The sequence below is a fragment of the Mandrillus leucophaeus genome, unplaced genomic scaffold (assembly GCF_000951045.1).
Source record: "Mandrillus leucophaeus isolate KB7577 unplaced genomic scaffold, Mleu.le_1.0 Scaffold516, whole genome shotgun sequence".
Taxonomy (NCBI): Eukaryota; Metazoa; Chordata; class Mammalia; order Primates; family Cercopithecidae; genus Mandrillus; species Mandrillus leucophaeus.
In genome coordinates, this window is record NW_012105542.1 from 614406 (window position 1) to 639488 (window position 25083).

Genomic DNA, 25083 nt, shown 5'->3' on the forward strand with positions numbered 1-25083 from the left:
TGTCAAGGTCTCTCGTTGTTTCATTTGTAGGCAGTGCCCTCCCTCCTACTTGTCCCCTTTAATCTTTTCTGTTCTCCCTGGCCTGGGCCTTTGTCCTCCACTCCAGCCTCGCAGTGCTCTGGGTTCCTTAAGATGCTAATCACAGCCAGTTTTCTTCTTGCGCCAAGAATATTTCTATTTATCAAGCTGCAGCAGGCTTTGCCTTTGGGAGGGACACATACAAGGGCAGGAACACTTTCCATTCCTCAGGGCTGTTTCTTTTTTACATATCCCATTTCAATTCCAGGGTTTTTTTTTTTTTTTTTTTTTCCATTTCTCTTTTTTTCTTGATTCCCCTTTATGTCTTGCGCTGCTTTCTGAATTCACTGGTTACCTCAGCACTGTCTCCTTTCAGCACTGAATGCAGACCTGCTCTGGCCCTGATCTCTTGCAGAATGATTGACTCTTAAATTAGAAAGGAGATTCTGGTTTATTTAAACCCATCAAGGTGGTATCGTCAAGGTGCTTCAATTCTGTCTGTCTCCATTTGGGTTTCTCAGAAGTAAATCCAAGACAGAGATTTTAGTCCAAGCAGTTTATGTAGGAGGAGACAGGAATACCAGTAGGAAAGGGGGGCTGTATGACAGGGAAGAGAAAGCAGCTTATTAAGGGTGAGTTTTCAAGCCCATTAGGATTGCAGGTAGCTCATCCTCATCCCTATGGGAACTCCGGAAGGAACTTCAGGGGAACGGTGAAGAAGCTGGGGTATTTCGTGGTGGAGGGCTTCTCCTGGGGTTATTAACCCTTCAGGATTTGCAGGCTGCCTGTGTCTGGGCAGGGGATCCTTTCTCAGCTTTGGAGAAAGTCCTCAGTCTAAGAGATGCAGGCAGGGCAGGGCTAGGGTGAAACAAGCTCAGAGCCTCAGCCATAGGCTTTAAGGAGGAGCTTGCTCCCAGAATTGTGCCCATGCAGGGTCAACAGCTGAGCGTGGGCATCTCCCTGCATGTTTCACCCTCATCCTGGCCCTGCACACCCACCCTACCAGCTGCGTGCTGCTCACAGTGAGGCCGTGGGAAGTAGGTGGGACACTGATGGCATCTTCTGCAGTCCCAGCGCTGGAGTTCTCATTGCCTTCATTTTTCCTGACTTCCTGGATCCTGCCTTCTCAGAAGCAGCTTGCAGAAGGGTTAGATTGTTCTTGTCCTTCTCTCTCTTGTGTCCCATCTTGCCACTGTCTTCATTCAGGCTCAATATCTTCTTCCTTACTGGAATATCATTGGTCCAAGTGCCACTGGGCCCAGCTTTCTTCACCCCTCCTTTCTGGGTGTTCTCTATCATAGTTGGGAAGCAGAGAGAAGAGACCACTGCTCATGCCCTTCAGAGACTCTCCCACATTCAGTTCCTATTTACTGGGTACTAACCATAGGCCAGGTTTGGGGAAACCAAAGTGGAAGGGAGTGGTGGTCCTGCTGTCATGGAGCATCTATTCTAGCGATGGAGATGGCCATCAACATTCCTCCAAATGCCTGTCAAGCCACAGTCATGACAAGGGCTAAGAAGACATATATAGTGCTCTAGGAGTGAATAGTGGGACTCTGAACATATTCGAAGGATCAGAAGAATTCCCTAAGCAAGGGATGACTGAGCTGAGATCTGAAGAATACATGGACCTTCACAGGTCACAGAGAGGAAGGAAGAGAACTTTAATAGAACAGAATGTGCAAAGGCCCTGTGACATAGAAGGGCATGGGGAGCTCAAGGAACTGAAGGAAAGCCAGTGTGGCTTCAGGGGAGAGGCTGTGATAGAGAGGGTATCGTGTGAAATAAGACTGAAAAGACGGCTGAGGGCCTTTCCATAAGGAAAACCGAAAAGTGAAGGGAAATCATTCGAAGGGTTTTTAGTGGGAAAATGACATCATCCAATTCATGTTTCAAAGAAGTTTTTCTGGCTTCTATCAGGGATCAGACAGGCAAAAAGTTGGGGCCAAATTAGCTGTGGAGTAACCAGAAAGGAGGCTGGGCAGCGCCAAGTGAGAGCGGATGACGATCTGGGCCAGGCTGCTGCAGTGGCAATCCAGGGGAGATACAGAGCATGCCTTCTGACCTCAGGCCCCCCTAGGCTTGGGCCTGGATAGGTAGCCCAGCCTGGGTATCCTTGTCTCTCAAGGATTCAGGGTCCCTTCACTGTGCTCTAGTCATTTCCCCTTCTCCTTCCCTCCTTTCTTCCTTCCTTCTCTCTTTCTTTTTCTTTGTTTTTCCTTTTTTTTTGAGGCAGAGTCTCACTCTGTCACTCAGGCTGTAATGCAGTGGTGCAATCATGGCTCACTGCAGCCTTCACCTTCTGGACTCAAGCAATCCCCCCACCTCAGCCCTCTGAGTAGCTAGGACCACAGGCGTGCACCCCCACACCCAGCTAACGTCTTGTACTTTTTGTAGAGCTGGGGTTCAGCCATGTTGCCTAGGCTGGTCTTGAACTCCTGAGCTCAAGGGATCTGCTTGCCTGGGCCTCCCAAAGTGCTGAGATTACAGGCATGAGCCACCACGCCCGGCTGTCATTTTTTCCTTATCTGTGCCACATCTCTAGGAGAAAGACATTTTTAAACCTGTTTTCCAGAGAATAAAGGTTAGAGTGATGGACTAAGATCACATAACTTACAATGTATGGACCCTGTCTGAACTCACAGCCTAACAGGGAGATAAGTGACTATATATTTTAGGGTACAGTATCCACAGTGCAGGAGCAGAGAATGCTGGGGACCAGACAGGGCAAGCAGCTCCCTGTGGCGGAGTGGGGGCTCCCAGGAGCAGGAGCTCCACCTCCCAGGACCCATCACAGGGTCTGCTTAGAGAAGGCCCACATGTCATAAGTCTTAATACATGTTTGCTGACTGTTTGAATATCAGTTCTCAACACTTCACTTGCAAGAAATCTTGCTGTCTGAATTACCATCTTCCAAGAGAAAAATTATAAATGTTTTCTGATTAGTTCTACCATTCATAGCCCATTCCTAAATCAGCACAGGAAACAGCTAAGCTAAAACTTCTGCCTTTTTCTTCCTTTACAATCTGCCTGTATCTTACTCTTTCTTCCTCCAAGTTTTTTCTTAGGCAATGTCTAGACAGTTAAAACAAAACAAAACAAAACAAAACTCTGAATTGTGCTAGAAATAATTTGTCATTCAGGATCCTTTTTTTTTTTTTTTTTTTCCTTTTGGATGAACTGGATTACTCTGAGCTGAGACCAAGGGATGCTCCTCACACCATTGGTGAGATGTCAAAAGGTCCAGGTTGGTTACACTGAGTCAGACAAAGGCTGTTGTAGACTCCTGTTCTAATTAGAATACATGCTTAGCATTTTGTACGAGATAACTTTGTCTTCTCTGTATTTATGTTACTTTGAAGGCTGTACCTACCAATGTTTGGCAGTGACAATACTTGTGTGTTACCTATGCATGACATTCAGTTCTGTGGCAGTCTGTCTCCTCCTCACCCCCCAGAACTGAATACCATGCACCTGTCACACACAAGTTATTGTCATTGTTCAGGCCCCATTATCCCTTGGTGAGACTCTTGCAGTAGTCTGCTGACAGATCCCTCTGCTACCAGCCTTTCCCAATGAAGTACAACTTCCATATCTGCTGCCCTAGTGATCTTTCCAAAATGGACATCTGATCATGCCCACCTCTCCCCCACCAACCTGCCTTCTTCCACGTCCCCACAGGACATGTCCTGAGTACTCAGTGAATCCTGGTTAATAAAATAAGGTGGAATGATAGATCCATGCTGCTCATCAGTGACCTCAAGAAAGTAACCCTATGGGTAACAGTCATGGTGCCAGGCACTGCAGCAAGAGTTTTATGTGCCTTTAAATGCTCCTCCTATTATCTTCATCATTTTAAAGGGGAGGATACGAAAGTTTACAGAGGTCAGGTAACTTTCCCCGGGCCCTACAGTTGGGATAGAAACCTGGGCAGTTTGACTCCAGAGGGCGCTAACTACTCTGCACCGCTGACTTCATCAATGAGTCACTCACTGGGGTTGCCTACAGGAAAGGTAAATCTCATTGCTGAGCACAGGCAATGTCCTTCCTTAGCCCTGCATAAGAACATGCTTTCCCCTACAGGCTCAGCACCTCCCGAGTTGCACTGATGCAGACCTGAGGGCAGGCCCTCACCTCGGAGCCCCTGCCCTGCTATAGTGGGGTCAGGTAGAATCTGTGTTGCCTTAAACTCTGTCTCTTGTATGATAGGAGTAGCCCCGGGCTCCTGTGGGGCCTGAGCTGGGCATACCCCAAGCCCCAGGTGTATGCCAGAGTTACTGGCTTCTTCTGAGCATCAGCCTTTACTTCTGAGCATCGGCCAATGTGACTCCACCTTCTTGGAGGAGCACCATTCTCTTGCCCGGGTGCTTCGGCCCCTCCCTCACAGGCTGGGGCCCATGCTCCTCACCCCAGGTTGCTGTCAAAGTCCTCCTTTGAATTAGAGGAGCTTCTGGGAACACAGAGCTCATCTCTTTGTCCAGCTGTGGGGTCTTCTGCATGCCAGCCCTTTTGGCTGGGCTTCCTCCCCGACCTGAGGAATTGAGCAGGCAATGCTCGGTGAGACCCAGCCTTCAGAGGTTCTACCCCAAGAGGCTTCATGGTTCTGCTGTGCCCTGACCCAGCTCCCTGCCTGCTCCCTCCGGCTGAGATCAGCCATGCTCTGTCATCCAGTCTAGGGATGACAATAAGGCTGAAATAAAGCTTCCATCTTGGCATGTGGATACAAAGCTAGAGACATCAAAGATTATTTGATAACAAATTCCAGGTAAATAATAGTAATAGCCTCTTTTCCCCTGTGTCCTCAACACCCGAATCTTAGGAGCTCCCAGAAGGGCACCTACAGGATATGATGTTCCCATATCGATTCTTATTGCGGTTTTCATCCTCCTTGGCTGTGTCCCACGAAGCTGTCTGCCCCTCTGGTAAGGCCTAAAAAGCAAGGACAGAGTGGTTAGAGTGGCCTGAGATAGGAGCTTTATGGAAGTGGAGATGAACCAACAGGGGGAAGTGAGACCCAGTGCGATGGGACTCCTAGTGGAAAGGGCTAGATGTCCTTGGATGGGGCCTGGGGAGGACGTAGATTTTGGTCTTTCCATGGACCAATTCTCTTGTTCATTGTTTCAAATGTTATTGATGTCTTCTGTGTCATGAGTTCACAATCTAGCCCAGTAGGGGAATCGCTTGTCCATTCATTGAATTATTCATTCATACACTCAACAGATACTTATTGAGCCCCTAACATGGGCTGGGCACTGTTTTAGGTACTAGGGATACAGAGAAACAGACAAGTTCCCCTTGAGCTTCCAGTCAACTAGGATATGTAGCAAATGAAAAAGTAAATGTGTAATTTTAGATATGAAAAATGCTATGATGAAAATAAAGCAGGATAAAGGGATAGTGATGAGGAATGAGAATTATTTCAGATTATACACTCTGGGAGGGCTCCTCCAAGAAGGTGACATTTAAGTTACAGTAGTCCTCACTTATCCTTGGAGGATTTGCTCCTAGACCCCCCAGTGGGGACCCCTGAAACCATGGATATTACCGAACCCTATATATACTATGTTTTCTCTTATACATACATACCTGTGATAAAGTTCAATTTATAAATTAGGCATAGCAAGAGATTAAGAACAACAATAGAATGACAACAATATACTATAAGTTATGTAAATGCAGTCTTTCTCTCTCTCTCCAAATATCTTAATATTTTTTGACTGCAATTGACCTTGGGTAACTGAAACCATGAAAAGCAAAACTGCAGATAAGGGGGACTTCATTAATGATAGATACTATAATTCCTTAATATGAAAGAGCCAGTCACACCAAGAAAAGTAGAAAGTGCTTTTCAGGCAGAGGGAACAGCAGGTGCAAAGATGGTCAGGCAGCAACCAAATGACCATATTCAAGGACTGGAGTGATGTGAAGAGGGGAGAATTAGTGATGGTAGTATCTAGAGTGGATGGGGGAGTCCAGATTATATAAGGCATTGCTATTACTGGTTAATTAATTGGGCATTATTCTAAGTATGATGAAAAATCATCAGAGGGTTTTGGGCAGGGGAATCATCTGATCTGACTCATGTATTTCAAAGTACAATCTGGCTCATGTATGGAACACAGGCTCTGGGAGGGCCATAGAGGAAGCAGGGAGATCTGCTAGAAAGTTGTGGCAGTACTCCAGGCAACACATGATGATACCTTGGACTCTTAGACAAGGGTGGTGGTGGTGGTGGACGTGTGAGAAGTGATTATTTGCAGGATGTTCAGTTGAATATTGTTGACTTGGGTTGCCTCGGAAGCAGACTCAGAGATAAGAAGTCAGGCACAAGTAGTTTGTTTGGGAGGCAATCCCAGGGAGTTTGGGTGGGAGAATGGGGAAGTGGTACAATCAAGGGAATGAAGTTGATATAGGGCACATCAATGAGCAGGTTACCACTGTGGGCAACTGGGGCTTAATCCAGTGGGCACATCTCATGCCTCACAGCTATCCCACCATGGGGGTGGTGCAAAGTTGGGGTAGTTATTGATGAGTTCTCATCCAGTATTGGTTGAGGACAACTCTTGGAAACTCCCCAGCACTTCTTCCATGCTCTATGGGCAGAGTGTGCATATTCTTCTGTCTTGAAGAAGCCCTCAGGCAAAAAGTCACAGGTGCTTACAGGAGGAAACCATTAGGTGGGCATGCATGGGAACAGTGAGTGTAGACTGGATGTGTGCAGGGCACCAACACATCTGCCATAGATGCCGACTGTGAAGGAAAGGGAGGAATGAAGGCTGACCCTCAGAACGTTGAAGAACTGAGTGGAAAGAGATGTTATTTATTGAGATGGAGAAGCCTGGGTTAGAAACAGGATTGGGGAGGTAAGAATTAAGTGTTGTATTTTGGGTAAAGTGCTTAGAAGAGTGCCTAGCATTGAATACTGCATACTTTTTAAAAAATATGTTCAAAATAACAAATAATGGCAGCCACATTTGAGATGCCTATTAGATATCCAAGCTGATGTTGAATAGGCAGTTGGACACAGACACCCAGAGCTTAGGGGTAGGGAGGAGAGAAAAGTCATCAGTCAGTTTAAGAGGATGGCAACCACCGATAAGACAGACAAGTCAACAAACATGAGACAATTTGCAAGAGTTATGAGCCAAGTGGTATGGAAATACAGGGAAGGGTACAGTCAGTTATTTCATAGAGAGGGAGGACGGGCAGTTAAGGGCGTGGAAACAGCTGTAGAAAAGCTGCAGAAGCATGATGATCAGACCGTGTTTTGATTACTGTCTCTACTCTACCTTTAGTAGTATAGGCTGAACATCCTGCTCACACCCTTACATTGCTTCTGTGACTGAATTTGTAACACCTTCAGTCTACACAGCTCTCTGTCAGCAGTGCAGGAGAACCCACCATTCATCTTAATACACCAGCCTTGCCTTTGCCCATCTATTCCTTACTAGGTCCATCCTAAGCAAGGAAGAACCTGTAACCAGGTTGATCCGAAATTCAGCCCCTCAATAAGCCCTATTTTATTGGCAGGTTCTGAACAGGCCAGTGCTCACACACGGTTCCACCTGTCTTGCATCTGGTCTGTCAAGTGTTAAATCAACCTGAGTGAGTCTTTTCCTAGAGTGGGAGTTGGAATGCTTTTTCTGTAATGGGCAAACTAGAAAGCAGTTTGGGCTTTGTGAGTTGTGTGGACTCTGTTGCAACAACTCAAACTTATACTCAACTCTACTGTTGTAGAGTGAAAACAGTCACAGATAAAAAGCAAACAAATGGCCATGGCTGTGTTCCAATACATCTTTATTTACAAAAATTGGCGTTGGGACCGGGTGCAGTGGCTCATGCCTGTAATCCCAGCACTTTGGGAGGCTGAGGCGGGCAGATCACAAGGTCAGCAGTTGAAGACCAGCCTGGCCAATGTGGTGAAACCCCGTCTGTACTAAATATACAAAAATTAGCCGGGCATGGTGACACATGTCTGTAGTCCCAGCTACTTAGGAAATTGAGGCAAAAGAATTGCTTGAACCCAGGAGGTGGAGGTTGTAGTGAGCCAAGATCACGCCATTGCACTCCAGCCTAGGCAACAGTGAGACTTTGTCCCAATAAATAATTAGATAGATAGATAGATAGATAGATAGATAGATAGATAGATAGATAGATAGATAGGTGTTGGGCTAGATTTAGCCTATGGCTATAGCTTGCTGACCTTTATTATAGAAGCATGACTATGATCCTCATCCATGCAGTGGTTGAGTAGGTGGAATTCGTGCTCATTCTGCTACCTAGCAACTTCAGATTCATTAGAGGGTACAGGAAGGAGTTCTTTGCCTGGGCTTCTCAGGCTGAGCCATGTTCTACAACTTAGCCTTTCTTAGGTTTTAGACTGTGGTAATAAAGTGCCTTCCTAGCTATTAATGGGTCATAATTTTGTTCTTTCTATATCCAATGTCATTAGACAAACATCCTGGAAGAGAATCAAAACAGGTGCTAGGCTTTGGGCATCAATCTCTGACCTAAATCTGGGTAGGGCAAAAATGTTATAAGGATAAGTAAGTGCTCATTTTACAAATGTGGGGCTTATGTCTCACTTTTCTCCCTTGTTCTTTCTCCTCCTTTTCCTGTTTCTCTTCTTGCTCCTCATTCTACCAAACCTTACACCCATCCTGCCACCAATTTAGGCCATCTCTAGGTGGAAGATGCTTCTAGGTACTGCAGGTAACTCTTAGAACTCAGATTCCAGCCCTAGCCTTCTCCTCTATCCCAGCCAGGTAGCTCCAGCTCCTCCAGGCAACTTGCCAGGTCTGTTCTCTGTATGTGAAGGGAGGTTGTTGCTTTCAGTGTTAGCACTGGATTTCTGGATGTCGAAGATGATCTACTGAGGGTGGATTTTGCACTTGAAACCCTCTGTGATAAAAGCCAATTGTTCATCCAAACATGTCCCCCTGAAAGTGGGGTGAAGCCAAAAGCAGGACAGCATGACTGTTTTCATACTGATTTTTTGAAAAAAGAATTGTGTTGAGTACTTGCCATGTGCCAGGGTTTGGGTTACCGTTATCTTAAGGTCTCTTTATGACTGCACATTAGAATCACCTGGGGAGGCTTTATGACTCCCAAAGCCAAGGTCCGCCCCAAGACCAATGAAGTCAGACTCTCTGGGGTGGAGCACAGGCATTGGTAGTGTTTAAATCTCCCCAGCTGATGCTGCTATGCAGCCATAATTTTTGCAAATAGTGACTTTAAAATACTTCCCTATGAGTCTCCTCATTGGTTTCTTTTGTTTTGGGTTTGTCCCCTCCAATCCATTCTCCACTGTAGTCAGAGAGATCTTTCTAAAATGTGAATAGGACCCAGTGACTCCTCTTGCCATTGCCTTCAGGATACATTTCAAACCCTTTAGTGCAACGTCCTTAACGACTTCACCCCAAATGCCCCTGCAGCCTCAATTCTTGTCCTTACATCTATATTGCCAGTTATAAGGTGTTTAAAGTTTATAAGACTTTTTACATGCTGTTCCCTTTGCCTGAAAGTCCCTTCCATCTGAGTCCCTCTGACAAACTCCTACATATCCTTCAAAACTCAGTGTAAGCATCTTCTTTGTGGAATCTTCTCTGTTCACTCTCCCTCACCCCACTGCATCCCCAGGTAAAGCCAGTTACTTCTATTATTAGATGGACTTCTTTGCATCTCATAATTTAACTCTGTTTCTCAACTTGGCCATGGGCTTCTCCAGGGAAAGGGCAGCATCTTTGTCACGACAGTATCTCCAGAACGTGATGCTGGCTCTATACTTCAGATGTGCTTGAAAGACCTCTTTAGGATGAATGAATGAGTGAAATAATTAGTGAATGAGGTGGCTTCTGTGCTTTCAGAGGGCAAATATCCTGGGATCTTAGAGGTGTCGGTGACCTTGAAAATGGCCTAGTTGAGTTCCCATCCACAATGGCCTTCCAAGCAGCTGAGAAGTGGATCCATAGCATCTATCACTTGGATACCCTCCATGACAGACAGCTCACCACTTCTCTAACTTTTGGCTTCACTTTCGGACAGACTCGCCGGAGTTTTTTCTTTACTCAACCTCACTGTACTTTGCCTATGCCATCTCATGGGGCCCCACAGAGTAAATGTGTGCCCTTTCTCTGTCCTGTGACATCCTGCAGAGATTTGATGAAAGTCTCTTCTGTTCACTCCCAGAATCCTTGAACGGCAGTTTGGGGTCCTCTCACCATCAACAAACACCATGCCTTCCAGGAGACACCCCAGCATGCCCCTATCCCTCGACAATCCTAAACCAAACAAAACAGTTGTGATAAGTGAGTGGCACTTTGTGGGGAACCACACAGGCCCTGTCATGGTCCTGGGAGCCTCCGTCTCCCTTAGTGGAGGCTGAAGCGGACTGAGTGGGCCTGGAGGCTGTGACGATGTTGACAGAAGCAGAGGAGGGATGCCTAATAGAGCCACTGGGAGGGAGTGGTAATGACCCCGTAATTGGCAGACTTTGATCACACATCCATTTCCCTTTTTGGGGAGCTACAATCTAATAAGGGATAATCTCTTGAAGGAAAAAAAAATATGAGGGGGAAAAGTATGAAAGAGAGACTCATCTCCATCTTCAAAGTGAGCAAGCCGAGGGCATTATTTTTCCATTAGTGGCTAGTTACAGTAGATTGACCAGGGAATGGTGGCAGTCATTAGGCGCTAATCACATTCTTTTGAAACCAAAATTGCCATCTCATTATGTTCATCCATTATCAATCTCCACTTTCCTTTTCTCATTCTCTTCTCCTGAGAGTGCTGAGCCCTATTTTTACATTTCTCTCTGCGTGTGAAAATGTTTCCTACTCTTCAACAGTGTTGCTTTTCCAAGGCAGTCTTTTTTTGTTGTTGTTGTTGTTCAAAAAATGTATTTGGGGATGTCCTTCTCCCTGGAGAGCTGCGCTGTGGTATTTATAGAATCCTCAAAAGTCAGATTTGGAAGGGTCTTTTGAGAAAATTATTGACTCATTTTATAGATCAGCAAAGTGAGGTCCCGAGACAAGAAATGACTTGCCCAAGAATATACACTGAGTCTGTTCCCACTCCCTCCCTCGATCACTTCCTTCCTTCCCCAGAGACCATCTGGATGCCAGGTGCTGGGATAGACAGGGACCGGGGCAAGGGACTACCTAGGGTAGTGTGGGCAAAACTCTGAAAAGGGGAGATCTGAGAGGGAGAAAAGCAGCCCCTGAATTCTGGGAGCTGACCTGGCACTCACAGGCGGGCCTTGGTGCTCTCCCGCTGAACATGGACAATTTCACGGAAGACTAACCACAGGCAAGGCCGCTCTGAGGCCATGATGAAACAAGACAAAAACAAGTTGTATCTGGACGCAGACAAAAATATGAACATTGTCCAAGCCAAAAAAAAAAAAAATTACCAAACACACCCCTATTCTGGTTAATATGAGCGACTACCGATTCTTTGCCAATTACAGCTCTAGCCTCTGTCTGATCTTCCCTTCTTTTAGGTAAGATATATTACGATATCTAATCATACCACTTCCCAGTGTGTCCAACTTAAAACAAAGCCTCACCTCCTTAGGCACTCTTTCAAATCAGCAAACACAGCCCACATTCTGAGTCCTTTCTAACATCCTTTTCCTGAAATGTCCCACAGGAATGCGCACTTCCAGGTATGCATGTACCTCACTGCAACAAGTGATAAATCCAACTCCAGGAGGTGTGTCCCTGCTGATCTCTGGCCAATACATTTCAGCTAAAAACTAAAGGATAAGCAGGTACCAGCTTTGGCAAGAGCTGGGGAAAGAAGGTTCCATTCAGAGGGAACAGCAAGTGCAGAGGCTCTGGGATGGAATAAGTTATTTGTGTTCTAGAACTTGAAGGGAGGCTCTCCAGAGCAGAGAGAATAAGAGGAGGATGACAAATAATGTGGATTTGGCTTGGGGTTGGGGCAGGGGGTTCAATCAAGGTCTTGTGGACCAAGGACAAGAACGTGAGTTTTATTATAATTCAATGGGAATGTTTTGGAATTTCTTTTTTTCTTTTTTGAGATGGAGTTTCACTCTTGTTGCCCAGGCTAGAGCACAATGGCATGATCTCAGCTCACCACAGCGTCCACCTCCTGGGTTCAAGTGATTCTCCTGCCTCAGCCTCCCGAGTAGCTGCGATTACAGTCCTGTGCCACCACATCCGGCTAATTTTTGTATTTTTAGTAGAGGCGGGGTTTCTCCATGTTGGTCAGGCTGGTCTTGAACTCCCGACCTCAGGTAATCTGCCCGCTTTGGCCTCCCAAAGTGCTGGGATTACAGGCGTGAGCCACCACGCCCAGCCCAGAAACTTTGAGGGGGAGGCTGAGCCAGTGCCAGCATTATGATAAATGGCAGACAGTGCTTGTCACTGGAATCTTCTTTATCCTTGATGATAGGCTTTATAGATTTTAGAATAAAATTATCATCTGATACCTGCCCCAGACTAACTCTCACTGTGATTGCAACCCACCTTCCTATCCACAGAGCTGAGTCCATGGCAGGCTCAGACCACATGGCCACAAGTCACAGACTTTTTGTGTTCTGCTGTACTGACTTAGTCCACAGGACTATGAAACCTACCTTAATGTCCCATTTAGTACATTAATTATCTGCTAGAACTGAGAATGATCCCTGATACCTGTGTGGCTGATTTTTTCTTCTACCTGGCTGTACTGAGCCAAACCAACAGAAGCTTGCCATCCTTCTTGAGATACTCTTCTTTGCATCTAAGGCGTTCTGAGTTATGCCTAAAATAGTAAGATGTCAAAACACAAAGCTTCCTAGGGCAGCTCACTACCAATTCAAGGCTGGGGGCGTGCCAGCCCATTTCATTTACCTGTTCACCTCCTATCCTCAGCAGATTCTGTCATTTGCAATGCCCCCCTTCACTCCCCTTCGCTTGACTGTATCCCTGGAGATAATTGGATATGTTATGCCCTAGGGTGCAGCAAAACCAGGCCCAGGGATCGCTGATGAGGCAGTTCCTGGCTGATGCTCCAGGGCACAGCTGAGGGCTTGCCTCCTCCATGTTCAGTCCAGCCTGCCAGGATTTCCCCACACCCCTGCCCAGCACTGTGCTCTCCTGGTGCAGGGAAGACTCTGGAGAGGTCTTCAGCAAGGAGGCACCATTTTACCTGGGTCTTTCCTTCATTCGCCTTGTCAAGAAATACCCCTTGCACACTAACTGTGTATACGAGTCAGGGAAAAGGCAGAGCTTTGCAAAAGGTGGACAGACTAGAGTGTTTGAATATTTTTACTGCAAATAAGTTCACCACTTCGAGTGTCAGTAAACGTTTCTGAAAACAGTCAGTAATACATCCTGCAGGTTATGGGGGGGAAGGCTTTAACTGTACAGAAGTAGCACAAGGTAACTTTTTGGTTGATGAAATTCTCATGTGTCCTGATTGTGTTGGTGTTTATATGACTCTATGCATTAGTTAAAACTCACAAAACTGTACACTCTCCCAAAATTAATTTTATAGTACATTTTTAAAAATGGAAAATAACACACCCCACAGAATTTTGTGATGATTAGCGACTACCCAAGACAATACCCATAGCACCTGGCACAATGCCTGCTACGCAGTAAGTGCTCAGAATCTTCCATCTTCCATATCCTCTTTCCCAGTGATATAATATTGAGCCTTTTTGGCCCACTTGTGGAAATCATTCTCTTGCCATCCTCAGGCAAAAACATCCAGGATTTTTTTTTTTTTAAATCTTACTTTAAGTTCTGGGATACATGTGCAGAACATGCCGGTTTGTTACATAGGTATACATGTGCCATGGTCGTTTGCTGCACCTATCAACCTGTCATCTAGGTTTTAAGCCCTGCATACATTAGGTATTTGTCCTAATACTCTCCCTCCCCTTGCCCTCCTCACTACCCCCCGACAGGCCCCGGGGTGTCATATTCCCCTCCCTGTGTCCATGTGTTCTCTTTGTTCAACTCCCACTTATGAGTGAGAACATGCGGTGTTTGGTTTTCTGTTCCTGTGTTAGTTTGCTGAGAATGATGGTTTCCAGCTTCATCCATGTCCCTGCAAAGGACATGAACTCATTCTTTTCTATGGCTGCATAGTATTCCATGGTATATATGTGCCACATTTTCTTTATCCAGTCTATCATTGATGGGCATTTGGGTTGGTTCTAAGTCTTTGCTATTGTAAATAGTGCTGCAGTAAACATATGTGTACATATGTCTTTATAGTAGAATTATTTATAATGCTTTGGGTATATACCCAGTAATGGGATTGCTGGGTCAAATGGTATTTCTGGTTCTAGATCCTTGAGGAATTGCCACACAGTCTTTCACAATGGTAGAAACATCTAGTGGTTTTTTTTTTTTTTCTTACAAGGGCAAAGATGGGAACTCTCTGAAACATCTATTCTGGTTTGTCTCAGACCAAAGGAATTCCCAGGATGTAGGACTTTGTTTTAAAACTGGGACCATTTTGGGCAAATTGGGACAAGCTGGTCCCTCTAGGTATAGGTAAAATAGCATTTAGGGAATGGGAATGTTTCATAATCTGTTGGGAGCCTAAGGTCTGGCCTCTATTGTGGTCCACAGGTTCAGTGAACACATTTACTAATGTCAATGGTCAGCTTGTGAGTGACAAGGGAATCACAGCTCTGCAGGTTATGCACAATCCAAGGGCATTGCACCTACGGAAGCACCATGCATATGGCAGAAATTTTAGGGTTTCCATATTTATTATGAACATTTTCTGGAAGGTGACAGTCAAATATCTTGAGACAGGTGCACATTTTGCTATTTCACTGTAAGGTGCTGTAGGAGTTAGTGGTGGCCTTGGCAGAGGCCAAGCTTTCAACAAATTCTACCTTCTGTGCTGAAAAGCACAAGACTTAGGGATTATAAATGTGGACAGAGAAGGCAGGAGAGGATAACTAATGACGTCTACTCAGTGGCATCAGGAGAGCAAATATTATTGCGTACCATGTCACTAAATAGACAGTAATTTATGAGTTCTGCTGGTGAAGCTAAGTAGAAAATCAGATTGCAGCAAGATGGGGGTATTTGTCTGTGACAGGAGCTTTGATCAAGGCAGAGAAGTTGAGTGCAAGTCTGCATGCAAGTCACAAAGTACTCTTTAAAAGGCCCAATTAAAAGCTACAAGACCTCCTTTAGATGACAAGTTCCCTGCCTTCAAGAAGTCTATAGCTTAATGGGGAATCTCACACGAGGGTACCTCTATTCCTCCCAGCTGTGAGCCTACAATCTTGGGGATCCCCATAACTCACTTCAGGCTACAGACTTCCAGCTGCCTTCACGCGTCTCCATGGTCATGCATGAGCCTAGGCCAGCAACTCTCCTCTATACTTGCAGCCAGCTACATTGAAGAGGCAGACTGCCAGCGGCCATGATCATAACCTTGGTAACTCTCTTCAAGAAAACTGTGCAAGGGGTATAAGATTCCTATTAAATCTCCCTAACTAGTTTCATTTTATTTCTCCTTTCATAGGCAGGCATCTTTGTTTCTCCTCAAAAAGCTGGCTGCAGCATTTTAATCGTTTCGTTTTTTGCTTCCAAGCTTTGCACATGTAGCTCCCTCTTGTACACAACCTTCTCCTCTACCCATCTTCTTCTACTTTTCTCTAACTCAGAGTCTTATCTTTTGTGAAACTTCTGATAGATTTTGGCAACAAGAAGTGACAAAAAGCAAGTGTGTCTCCAAAGCATTTGAACTAGAGTTCTGTTACATCATTACATGGTGCAGCAAGACCATGAGCTTTCTTTAAAGTAGCGTCTTTATTTTCTTTATTTAGCTTTCTATCTCCAGTGCCCAAACAGTGTTAGGTGCACAGTAAATACTTAATCAGTGTTTCTGGCCACATGAGTGTTCATAAAATAGAAGCATATACTATCAGCCTTTAGAATTTCATGCTAAGCTTGTAGTCAAACATTTCACAGATGAAAATGAGACCCAGAGAGGAAAGAATCTTGCCCAAGACCACCCAGAGTCTCAGGAGCAGATTAAGAACCAGGTTTTGTCTCTTGGTCAAAGGATTTTTCTATAGTACCACCTGAAAATTGCTCATTTGGTTGGGGGGGATCCTGTATTAAATACACAAAAAACCCACCATGTGCTCTGTTACAAACCATATTGTAAGTAGAACAATAAAAATAGGCTAAAAGGGAAAGACTGAGTCTCTCCCCTTTTCCCTTAATGGGGAATCTCACACAAGGGTACCTCTATTCCTCCCAGCTGTGAGTCTACAATCTTGGGGATCCCCATGACTCACTTCAGGCTACAGACTTCCAGCTGCCTACACTCATCTCCATGGTCATACATGAGCTTCTGGGTGGCTGACTCTAGGCCAGCAACTCTCCTCTATACTTGCAGCCCGCTACATTGAAGAGGCAGACTGCCAGGGGCCATGATCATAACCTTGGTAACTCTTCCAAGATCCTAGATCCCTCCAAGATCCTTGGTAACTCTTCCATGATCATAACTTTGGTAATAGTCTCTTCCATGTGAACTCTTTCCTGCTGGAAAACTCCCAAGTTTGAAACCACATGGGTCACTGATGACTTTTGGCCACTCCCTGTAATGGCTTATTGTCTTGTTTTATCAATCTGGGGGTGGAGTGGAGTGAAACGAGCAGGTGGAGCCTAGGTATTCCTATTTTGGTCATTATGAGTTCCCAGAGTTGAAGAATCCCATGGATTTCCCATTCATGATTTGGGCATGGACCAGTAATTCCTCATGCTCCTCCCTAGAACCATGCCCCTCCCTAGAACCATGCCCATCTACAAATTGAGGAGCTGAACCAGAACCTTTCTGGGGTTGCCTGTGATGGGATATTCTATCACTCTGTTATCAACTGAGGAGAGCAAACCTTGTGGGAGAAGCAGAGGTGTCCTCGGACACTGCTTAGGGGGCTCTGAGCAGAGAAGGGAGCACCTGGGGTGACCTGAAACTTCCATCTCTATAGTTATACCCCATTCAAAAGCTGCCTGCCTGCCATCACCCCATTATCCACAGATGACTAAGAGCAAGATGGCAATACAGGCCTTCCCCACAAAAGCCATACATATGGCATGTCCATCCTGAGCTAGAAAATGAACAAATGTTTGCTCTTCATTAGGCTGCATCATACTCCTCACAGCTGTTCCTTGTTGCTTTAAATAGTCTTAATGGAGCTGTAATAACCAGATACCTTCTGGTTGCCCTACTGGGCTTGTTCCATTCATTGCGACGACAGGCTCTCTGGATTGAACTGGGATGAACTTCTTCCTTCTCTCCATCACAAAGTCACCTCTTCCTATTCTCCCTCATCTTCCCTAAACCTGCTGCTCATCTGACTACCATGGCAGGGTTACATGGGACACAGACAACTCGGCTCTCCAGCCCACATCTCTTATCTTTTGCTGTGATGCTTAGGGTTTTGCTGTGTAACAGGGGAAGGTGGGAGAACTGGAGCTGGGGGGAAGCAGGCTGGGGAGGGAGGACGCTGTGGTTCAGAATCACATGCCCTTGACTTTAATAGGAAGGGCATATGGTTCAGAATCACATGCCCTTTCATCAGCAGGAGTAGACCTGAGTGTTGGCAGAGCATGCCAGGGGATGGGTCTGTGGGCACAAGCAGGGCACATGCTGGGGACTCCGTGGGTTTTCTTAGTGGTTCTCAGCTTTAAAAGTATATTCCTATCAACAGGAGGGCTTAGAAAACACTGAAGTATACATCCCACCCCAAGTGAAACTGATCTGAAATGTGGCCTGAGCATTAGTGTTTTTTTAAAACTTCCCCAGGTAATTCTAATGTGCAACCCAAATTGAAAGCCTCTGACTGAGGCTTGGATCTGTCTGGCAGGTGAAGTTAACTTGCCTTGGGCCTCCTTGAGCTCCTAGGAGCCCAAGGCCCTTGGCCAATTGTGGTTTTTAGAACTTGAGACATAACCATGGGAGTGGTAGCCCCAGACAGTGAGGTTCCCATGCGACCATCAGTGGGAGGGAGGCCCAGCTGGCCCGGCTGATTGGTTCTTATTTAGACTCCCAGAATATCAGTGACAGAAGGGTTCTTTGGATCACTTTGACAAACCCCTTTGCTCCCACTGCATAAACGTGGAAATGGAGGCCCAGAGGACAGGGACCTGCCTAAGGTCACCTGAATACTTCATAATTGTTATAGGACTTGATTCCAGGCATTTTGACTCTCAATTCAAGATGGTTCACACATTATTTCAAATAATTGAACTTAAAATATATATATTGAGAGACTCAAGTTTTCATGCCAATGAGAACAAGCTGATTTTATGGCTCTACATGCAGAGAAAGTGCGTAGGCTTGTCTGGGCTCTGGGCCCAGTCTCCTGGTTTGGGCAGCCCCATATTTTCCTTGAATTACTGTCCCAGACGCCTACCTGCCTCTGTTGTCCCTGCTCTGATCTCTACAAGATCTAAAACGCAAATCTACTTTAAAAAGTCCTGCTCTCTTCGATGGCTCCAGTGGCTTCTTGATTACAACCCAAACTCATTAGCACAACAAATGCTCGCCTTTTGTTTCATCTTGGCCCCTGTTGACAATTTCAGCCCCATCTCCCTCCATGCTTCCTCCCAAACCGTTTCTAGTTCCCCTCACTCAACCTGCTGTGCAGACTCCTGTGCCATAGCTTATGCTAACCGCTGTGCCTGGAACACCCTTCCCTTCTTTAATTTGGTTCTTCCTACTTCTCAAGCTTTGGGCTTTATGTCTTCCAGAAAGCCACTGGCTGTTCACCTTTAGGCTGGGTTAATGCATCCCACCCCCAAGGATTCTCATAGCTCTGGATATACCTCTATGGTGGCATTTTTTTTGGTCTCTAAGAATAGGCTCTGCGTTCCCTAGAAGGCAAGGGCTCTATTTCAGTTCCCAGAGCCTAGTACAGTATCTGTCCCATGGAAAATGCTCCCATATCTTAAAGTTGAAATTCTGAAAGGCCTGGTCCTAGGTCGTTGTCTTTGTCTATACTCACTTGCTTGATGACTTCACCCAGTGTGGCTTTAATCATCTGTAGGCCAATAACTCCCAAAGGTTTCTCTCCAGCCCAGGCTTCTTTACCAAATTTCAGCTTCATAGATCCAACTACCTCCTTGCTACATGGAGACACTAATATGTCTAATGGACATTGCAAACTCAATTTAACATGAAACTACTGATTGTTCCAGCTCTGCTTTACTTGAGCGTCCCCACTTCCATTAGAGGCAGCTCCGTCCTATCAGTGGCACAAACAGCAGCCTTGGAGTTACCCTTAATTCCTTTTGTAACATATACCATGTGTTAGGAAATGCTGTTGGCTCCATCTTTTAAATATATTCAGAATCCATCCACGTCTCACCACCTTCTCTGCCATGCCCTGAGTCATTGTTGTCTCTCACCTGAGTTACTGCAATGTCCTCTTAATTGGTCTCCTTGCTTTCACCCTTGCCTTCCTAAGTTCCATTCTCAACACAGTAGCTAGAATGAAGTAAAGACAGATCATTAGCACTTGTCTTCTTAAAGCTCTGTAGTGGCTTTCCATTTTAGTCAGAGTAAAAGTCGAAGTCCTTATAACGGGTTGTAATGCATAGCATGGTCAGGTCCCTCTTTATTTCTCCAGTCAAATCTCCTATTACTTTTATCCCTTGCTCACTCTGCCTCTGTTATCCTGGCCTCTTTGCAACTGCTTGTACGTGCCAGGTATATTACTCTCTGGATCTGGAACGCTCTTCCTCCAGATATCTTCCACCATGTCTTTATTCAAGTTTCATCTTCTAATTAAGGACTACCCTTTTATCCTGTTTACTATTGGAACCTCCTTTACTTCATGTCCCTGGAACAAATCTCCCTTCCTTGCTCTGTTCTTTCTTTTTCCATGGTACTTGTGGCAGACTGTATTATTATCCAAAGATTTTCTTTCTCTTTTTCTTTGGAGATGGAGTCTCACTCTGCCCTGAGGTTGGAGTATAGTGGCATGATCTCAGCTCACTGCAACCTCTGCTTCCTGGGTTCAAGTGATTCTCCTGCCTCAGCCTCCAGAGTACTTAGGGTTACAGGCACCCACCATCACGCCGGGCTAATTTTTGTATTTGTAGTAGAGAAAGGGTTTCACCATGTTGGCCAGGCTGGTCTTGAACTCCTGACCTCAGACAATCCACCCACCTCAGCCTCCCAAAGTGCTGGGATTACAGGCATGAACCACTGCGCCTGGGCTTTTATTTTCCCCCCACAATATTTCTTGCTCTGCATGCTCCTCTAGAATCTGGCAACTGCCCCTCCTCCTCCCTCATCAAGGGATAGAGTCAAATTCCCCTCTCCTAGAAAGTAGGGGAGTTTTTACCTGCTTACAACCAATAGTACATGGTAGGAATAATGCAGTGTGATACCCAAGTTTGGGTCACAAAGGTGATGCACTTTTCACCTTTTATCTGGGGAGCTCACCTATGGAGCTCTAAGCCACCATGGAAATCGTCCAGCTATCTCAAGGCTACCACGCTGTGAAGAAGCCCAGGTCACTGAAGAGGCCATGTGTAGGTCTTCCAGTGGACAATCCCAGCTGAAAGCCTGCATCAGTCACTAGTCATGTGAGTGAAGACATGTTCAGATGATTCCAGCCCCCAGCCTTGGAGACTTCCTAGCCCAGGCTCTGGATACTGTGTGGAAGAAACAGGTTATCCCTGTTGTACCCTGCACAGATTCCACAGAATCAATGAATGCAAGAAACTGGTTATGTTGCTAAAATTTGGAATGGTTTGTAACATAGCACACAGTATTTTTCACTGTCTAACACACTACATTATAAAATTTGCTTATTTTTTAAGCTTATGTTTATTTCCTACTTCCCTTGCTAGAATACAAGCTTCAGGAGGGCAAGAATCTTTGTTTCATTCACTGTTGTATCCCAAATACCTAGAATCGTCCTTGGCAATAATAAATAGTAAATATTTACTGAACAAATTTTAAGTGATTGTTCAACTGAATTGAATTTTGTCTTCTGACGCAGCTTGCTATGGCTGAGATGTCCCTTAGATGTCAACTTGTCAAACCCACTCGTTTGTATGAAAAAACTGAGGACAGAGAAGTGACAGACAACAAACAGCACATAGCAGACTCATATGAGAGTAGGATTGGAGGCTCAGGAGTCTTATATCTGCAATAGGATTCTCCTAGCAGATCTGTGACTCTTATGCTCAGGATGAAGATTCGAGATATCAGAGGAGCCTTGATGATCAAAGCAATATCCAGCTGTATTCTGGGCTGGACATTGTGGGCTAGCACATTGTGAAATGACTTTTATCAGGCAATATTTTCCAATTAACCCTCAGTTAATCAGAAAATAATGTTAACTAGAAGCTAAGCGTTACAGCTTGCTGATTAATATAATTTGAACTAATTGAGGCCAAGGCTAGCCTAGTTAGATTTCTGGTTGAGGTTCAAATGATGAAATGACATGTATTGTTTGTTTTCTTATAAAAGCTCTTCATTTCCATGCTAGAAAGTTTGGAAAATGCAAAAGGGTACAAAGAAAAAGTTTTGAAAAGCAACTCATCACACAGGGATGAATGCTTTAAAAGAAATGTTAATTTAGAAGGAAATGCATGAAAGTGTCAAATACACTTGTAATTCTGTCTTCAAATTTCAGATTGCAAGTTCTTACATATGTGTTTCTCAGCATTTGGCTGCTTGTCCCTTTTTTTTTTTTTTTTTTTTTTGGTAAGCCACATATCTCCCTTAATGATATTCGAAACTTTTAATCAAATTGTTATGACTAATGTTGAATATACCATTTCAAACAACATAACCTTCCTGACATTTGCTCAACAAACAGGTCTGTATACACACACATAAAGCACGCTCACATGCACCCTATGCCCCCGAGACTGGGACCATTCAATCCCCTAGCAAATGAGATCCAGGGATGGGTAGTAATGAGATCATCTTCTTCAACTCTAATTTGAATATCCTTTCAAGATTTGTAGATGAGAATATGAAAAATGCTATTTTACTTAGACTGTTTTTGAAATTAAGTGCTAGCTTTCCGAAGCTGGTAATTACTCACATCCATTGACAAAAACGTTTTTGTTCTCATAGATATGTCAAACATGCCCCTTGTCACCATGTTTTACACGCTCATAAAGTTTTAGGACCAGATAGATCCTGAGAGATCACCTTATCCAAATTCTTCATTCAACTAATAAAGAATTTTAAAACTCAGATAGCAAAATTCTAAAATCTAACAGCTTACTACATTGGAATCCAGCTGTCTGGACCCCTAGTTTAGCACAATTTCATGACCTCATACGACTTCAGAAATATTGCTTTGTAAGCTCTTTCTCAGAATATAGTCTGAGGGATAAACTTAGTCTGCAATATCAAGAATTCCAAATGTGTGGAGTCTGAGCCAATGAGTTTTCTACTGCACACAGCAAAACTGAATCAAGCATATCTGGGGCACACACTGCATGTGAAGAGAAAAAAAAGAACAAACAACAACAAAAAAAACCCACACAAATACATATAACTCAGAGCATGGTACACAGAAGATACTCAAAAGATATTTTAGGAAGGAAGGAGGGAAGGGAGAGAGAGGAAAGGAAAAGTGAAGAAAGAAATTGTTTTCAAAGCTGACTGCAGCTTGAGTCTACCTGCAACTAGGAGAGTTGCAGAATTATTCTTGGAGAGTCAGCTGCTCTTTGGTTCAGAAAAAACGTCTTAATGCATTTTCCTTTTATTTTGCTTTTTGTTTGTAAAAGGTGAGGCCTAATGGGCAGAATTTGAAACAAAAAGAGTGAGATAGAGAAAGCTAAATTGTTCTGCAAAATAAAAGAGGAATGTGGGGCCCTTTGTCTGGATGCTGAGGGGTGGGGGTGGAGGAAGTTTTGAGGACACTAAAGACGACTTTGAGGAGAAATTAGATAGAGACCTGTTGGGAGACCAGAACCTTAGAAGGCCTTACCAGCAATGTAGATGGTTAAGGAACTTATAAGAAGAACAGCGTTGTATTGAGGTGCTGCCTGTCGTTTGCTGCAGTCCTTCTCTATTATTTCCCAAACCTTGGTAACAACCACCACCTGCAAATCCTTTGTGTTAGAGATGCTTTGGGGAGGTGGGAAAGGGATGCCCATGCAGGGTGAAGAGAAGGTGCAGAAAGAGGGAACTGTGGTCACTGGAGATGAAGCATTGCCTTTGTGGGGTGGGAGCGAGGACCAGAATACTACAGAAGCTTGAGTATGAGACAAGAGGTGACCAAGAGCAAGCAGGCATGCTGGAAATCATTGGCAGGGGAGATGTGCTGGCTTTTCTACAGCATGTGGGATGGGAGCTGGAGCCATTCTGGCATATTGAATGGAGGTGAGACTCCAAGGTGTAGAAACTTTGGAGATAATGAAAGGGGAAGGGGAGAGAAACAGGAGTGAAGTCTTAGAATTATTTAGCATGGCGCTTCTCAAATTTAATGTGTATACAAATCACCTAGTTTCTGGTTAAAATGCAGGTTCTGATTCAGCAGGGCGGGATGTGGCCTGAGATGTTGCATTTCCCACACGATCCCAGGTGATACTGATGCTGCTGGCCAGGGAGCCATGCTTTTTGTAGCAAGGCTTTAGTGCCCAAATAAGCCTCTGAAACAATCAGAAAGTTTCCCCACAGGCTGGTCTCTTACCTCGTATTCCTCCTTGAACCCGTAGCCCTGGCCTCTCTTCATCTGCGTGATGTGCTGCAGCAAGTCAGCCACCCGGATGGCAGGCTGGAACTGGTCCCGGGGGTAACTCATTTCCACAGGGTCACAGGTGCGGTAGGGATGAGTCTGGATCGTGAGAGTGGGCTGGGAAAGCTCCCCACGGCTGCCATCTGCTTCGAAAAGAAGGAGGCAGAACAGATCATCACCTATAGAAGCGTTGCCCTTTGTCCTCCCTGTCTCCCCCAGCGTGGCCTGAGGAGGGCAGAGGGAACCAACTTGGGACTCAACTGATCAGGAAACTGCAGAAAGACCGGAGATACACTCCTTCCCTGGCCTGGCTGTGTTGGTAGATCTAAGTATCAAACCCACAAACAAACCAACAAACACAATACATTTCAAGGGCACATACTGACAAAGTTCCAGCTTGGTTGTCATTCCAGTCTGTCTCAGTCCTTCCTTTAGACTTGGTGGGGCAGAACCACTGAGAAGCAGGAAGGCTATTTATTGGGAGCCCCCCTCCTGTTTAGGAAGCAGAGAGGCTGGAAATAGTGCCTGATGCCTGGCTGCAGGGGAGGAGAGCCTCAGGTGCTCGAAGATTGGAGTCACATATAAGCCTGCATCCCTGTGATCTGGCTTATCTACTAATTTTTTTTCCTTTGAGTTTTACCCTGGGAGGAATTGCAGCCAGTATTGGACTGCCAGCAGCTAGCAGGGACCCTGATCCCCCCAGCTGCTCTCTATAGTTATGAGCTCTGCCCCAGTGACCACCTTCTTGCTATTGTATAGTTTCCCCATCACTTAATACTATTAATCCAGTGGCATCATTGAACCCACCTTGCAGGTAGGGAAGCCTGGACCTCTTCCTTCAGTGCTGCTAGCTACTTTCTCCAGGCCTGGATCCCGTGCCTCATCGCCTTCATAAAATCTCTGCCTGATGTAAGATCTATATTCTCTCTTGATAAAAACCTTTTCATCCAATGAGTTGCTTTAACTGCCTTCTGTCAGTTTGGCCACCCTGAAAGCTGATGCTTGCTCATACTGGGTTGGAATTCTTCTGTTCCCCTTGGACCACTAAAACCAATGTCTTGCTTACCACCTTCCTGCCAGGCATACATTCTTGGTCTTTCAGGGCCAGTTTACCTTTCCCAGAATCATCTAGGCTTGGTCTTCCCAACCTCCTTCCAAAGACATGAATGAACAGTCTATGCCCCGGACCATCTTGTTTGTGGCATGCAAGAGATGAGAACTGTCAGCTGCAGCAGTTGATGTGTCTCCCCCAGATGTTTTCAGACCCTGTGAAACACCTATGCAGATACTCACTTGGCCTATGCCATACTCATTCCCTGGGAGGCTTAGCATATATTCCTGATTTTCTGCAACTTGTC

At 45.1% G+C, this 25083-nt stretch overlaps 1 protein-coding gene across 1 annotated transcript in view; it reads right to left on the reverse strand.

The window, feature by feature from the left end:
* PTPRT (protein tyrosine phosphatase, receptor type, T) overlaps positions 1–25083 on the reverse strand; it is a 724687-nt gene that overhangs the window by 64590 nt on the left and 635014 nt on the right. The window contains exons 13-14 of the mRNA XM_011996484.1: positions 23681–23868; positions 4860–4947 (exon numbers count right to left, since the gene is read on the reverse strand). Of these exons, the coding sequence (XP_011851874.1) occupies positions 4860–4947; positions 23681–23868 (276 nt within the window). The remainder of the gene's footprint in view (positions 1–4859; positions 4948–23680; positions 23869–25083) is intronic.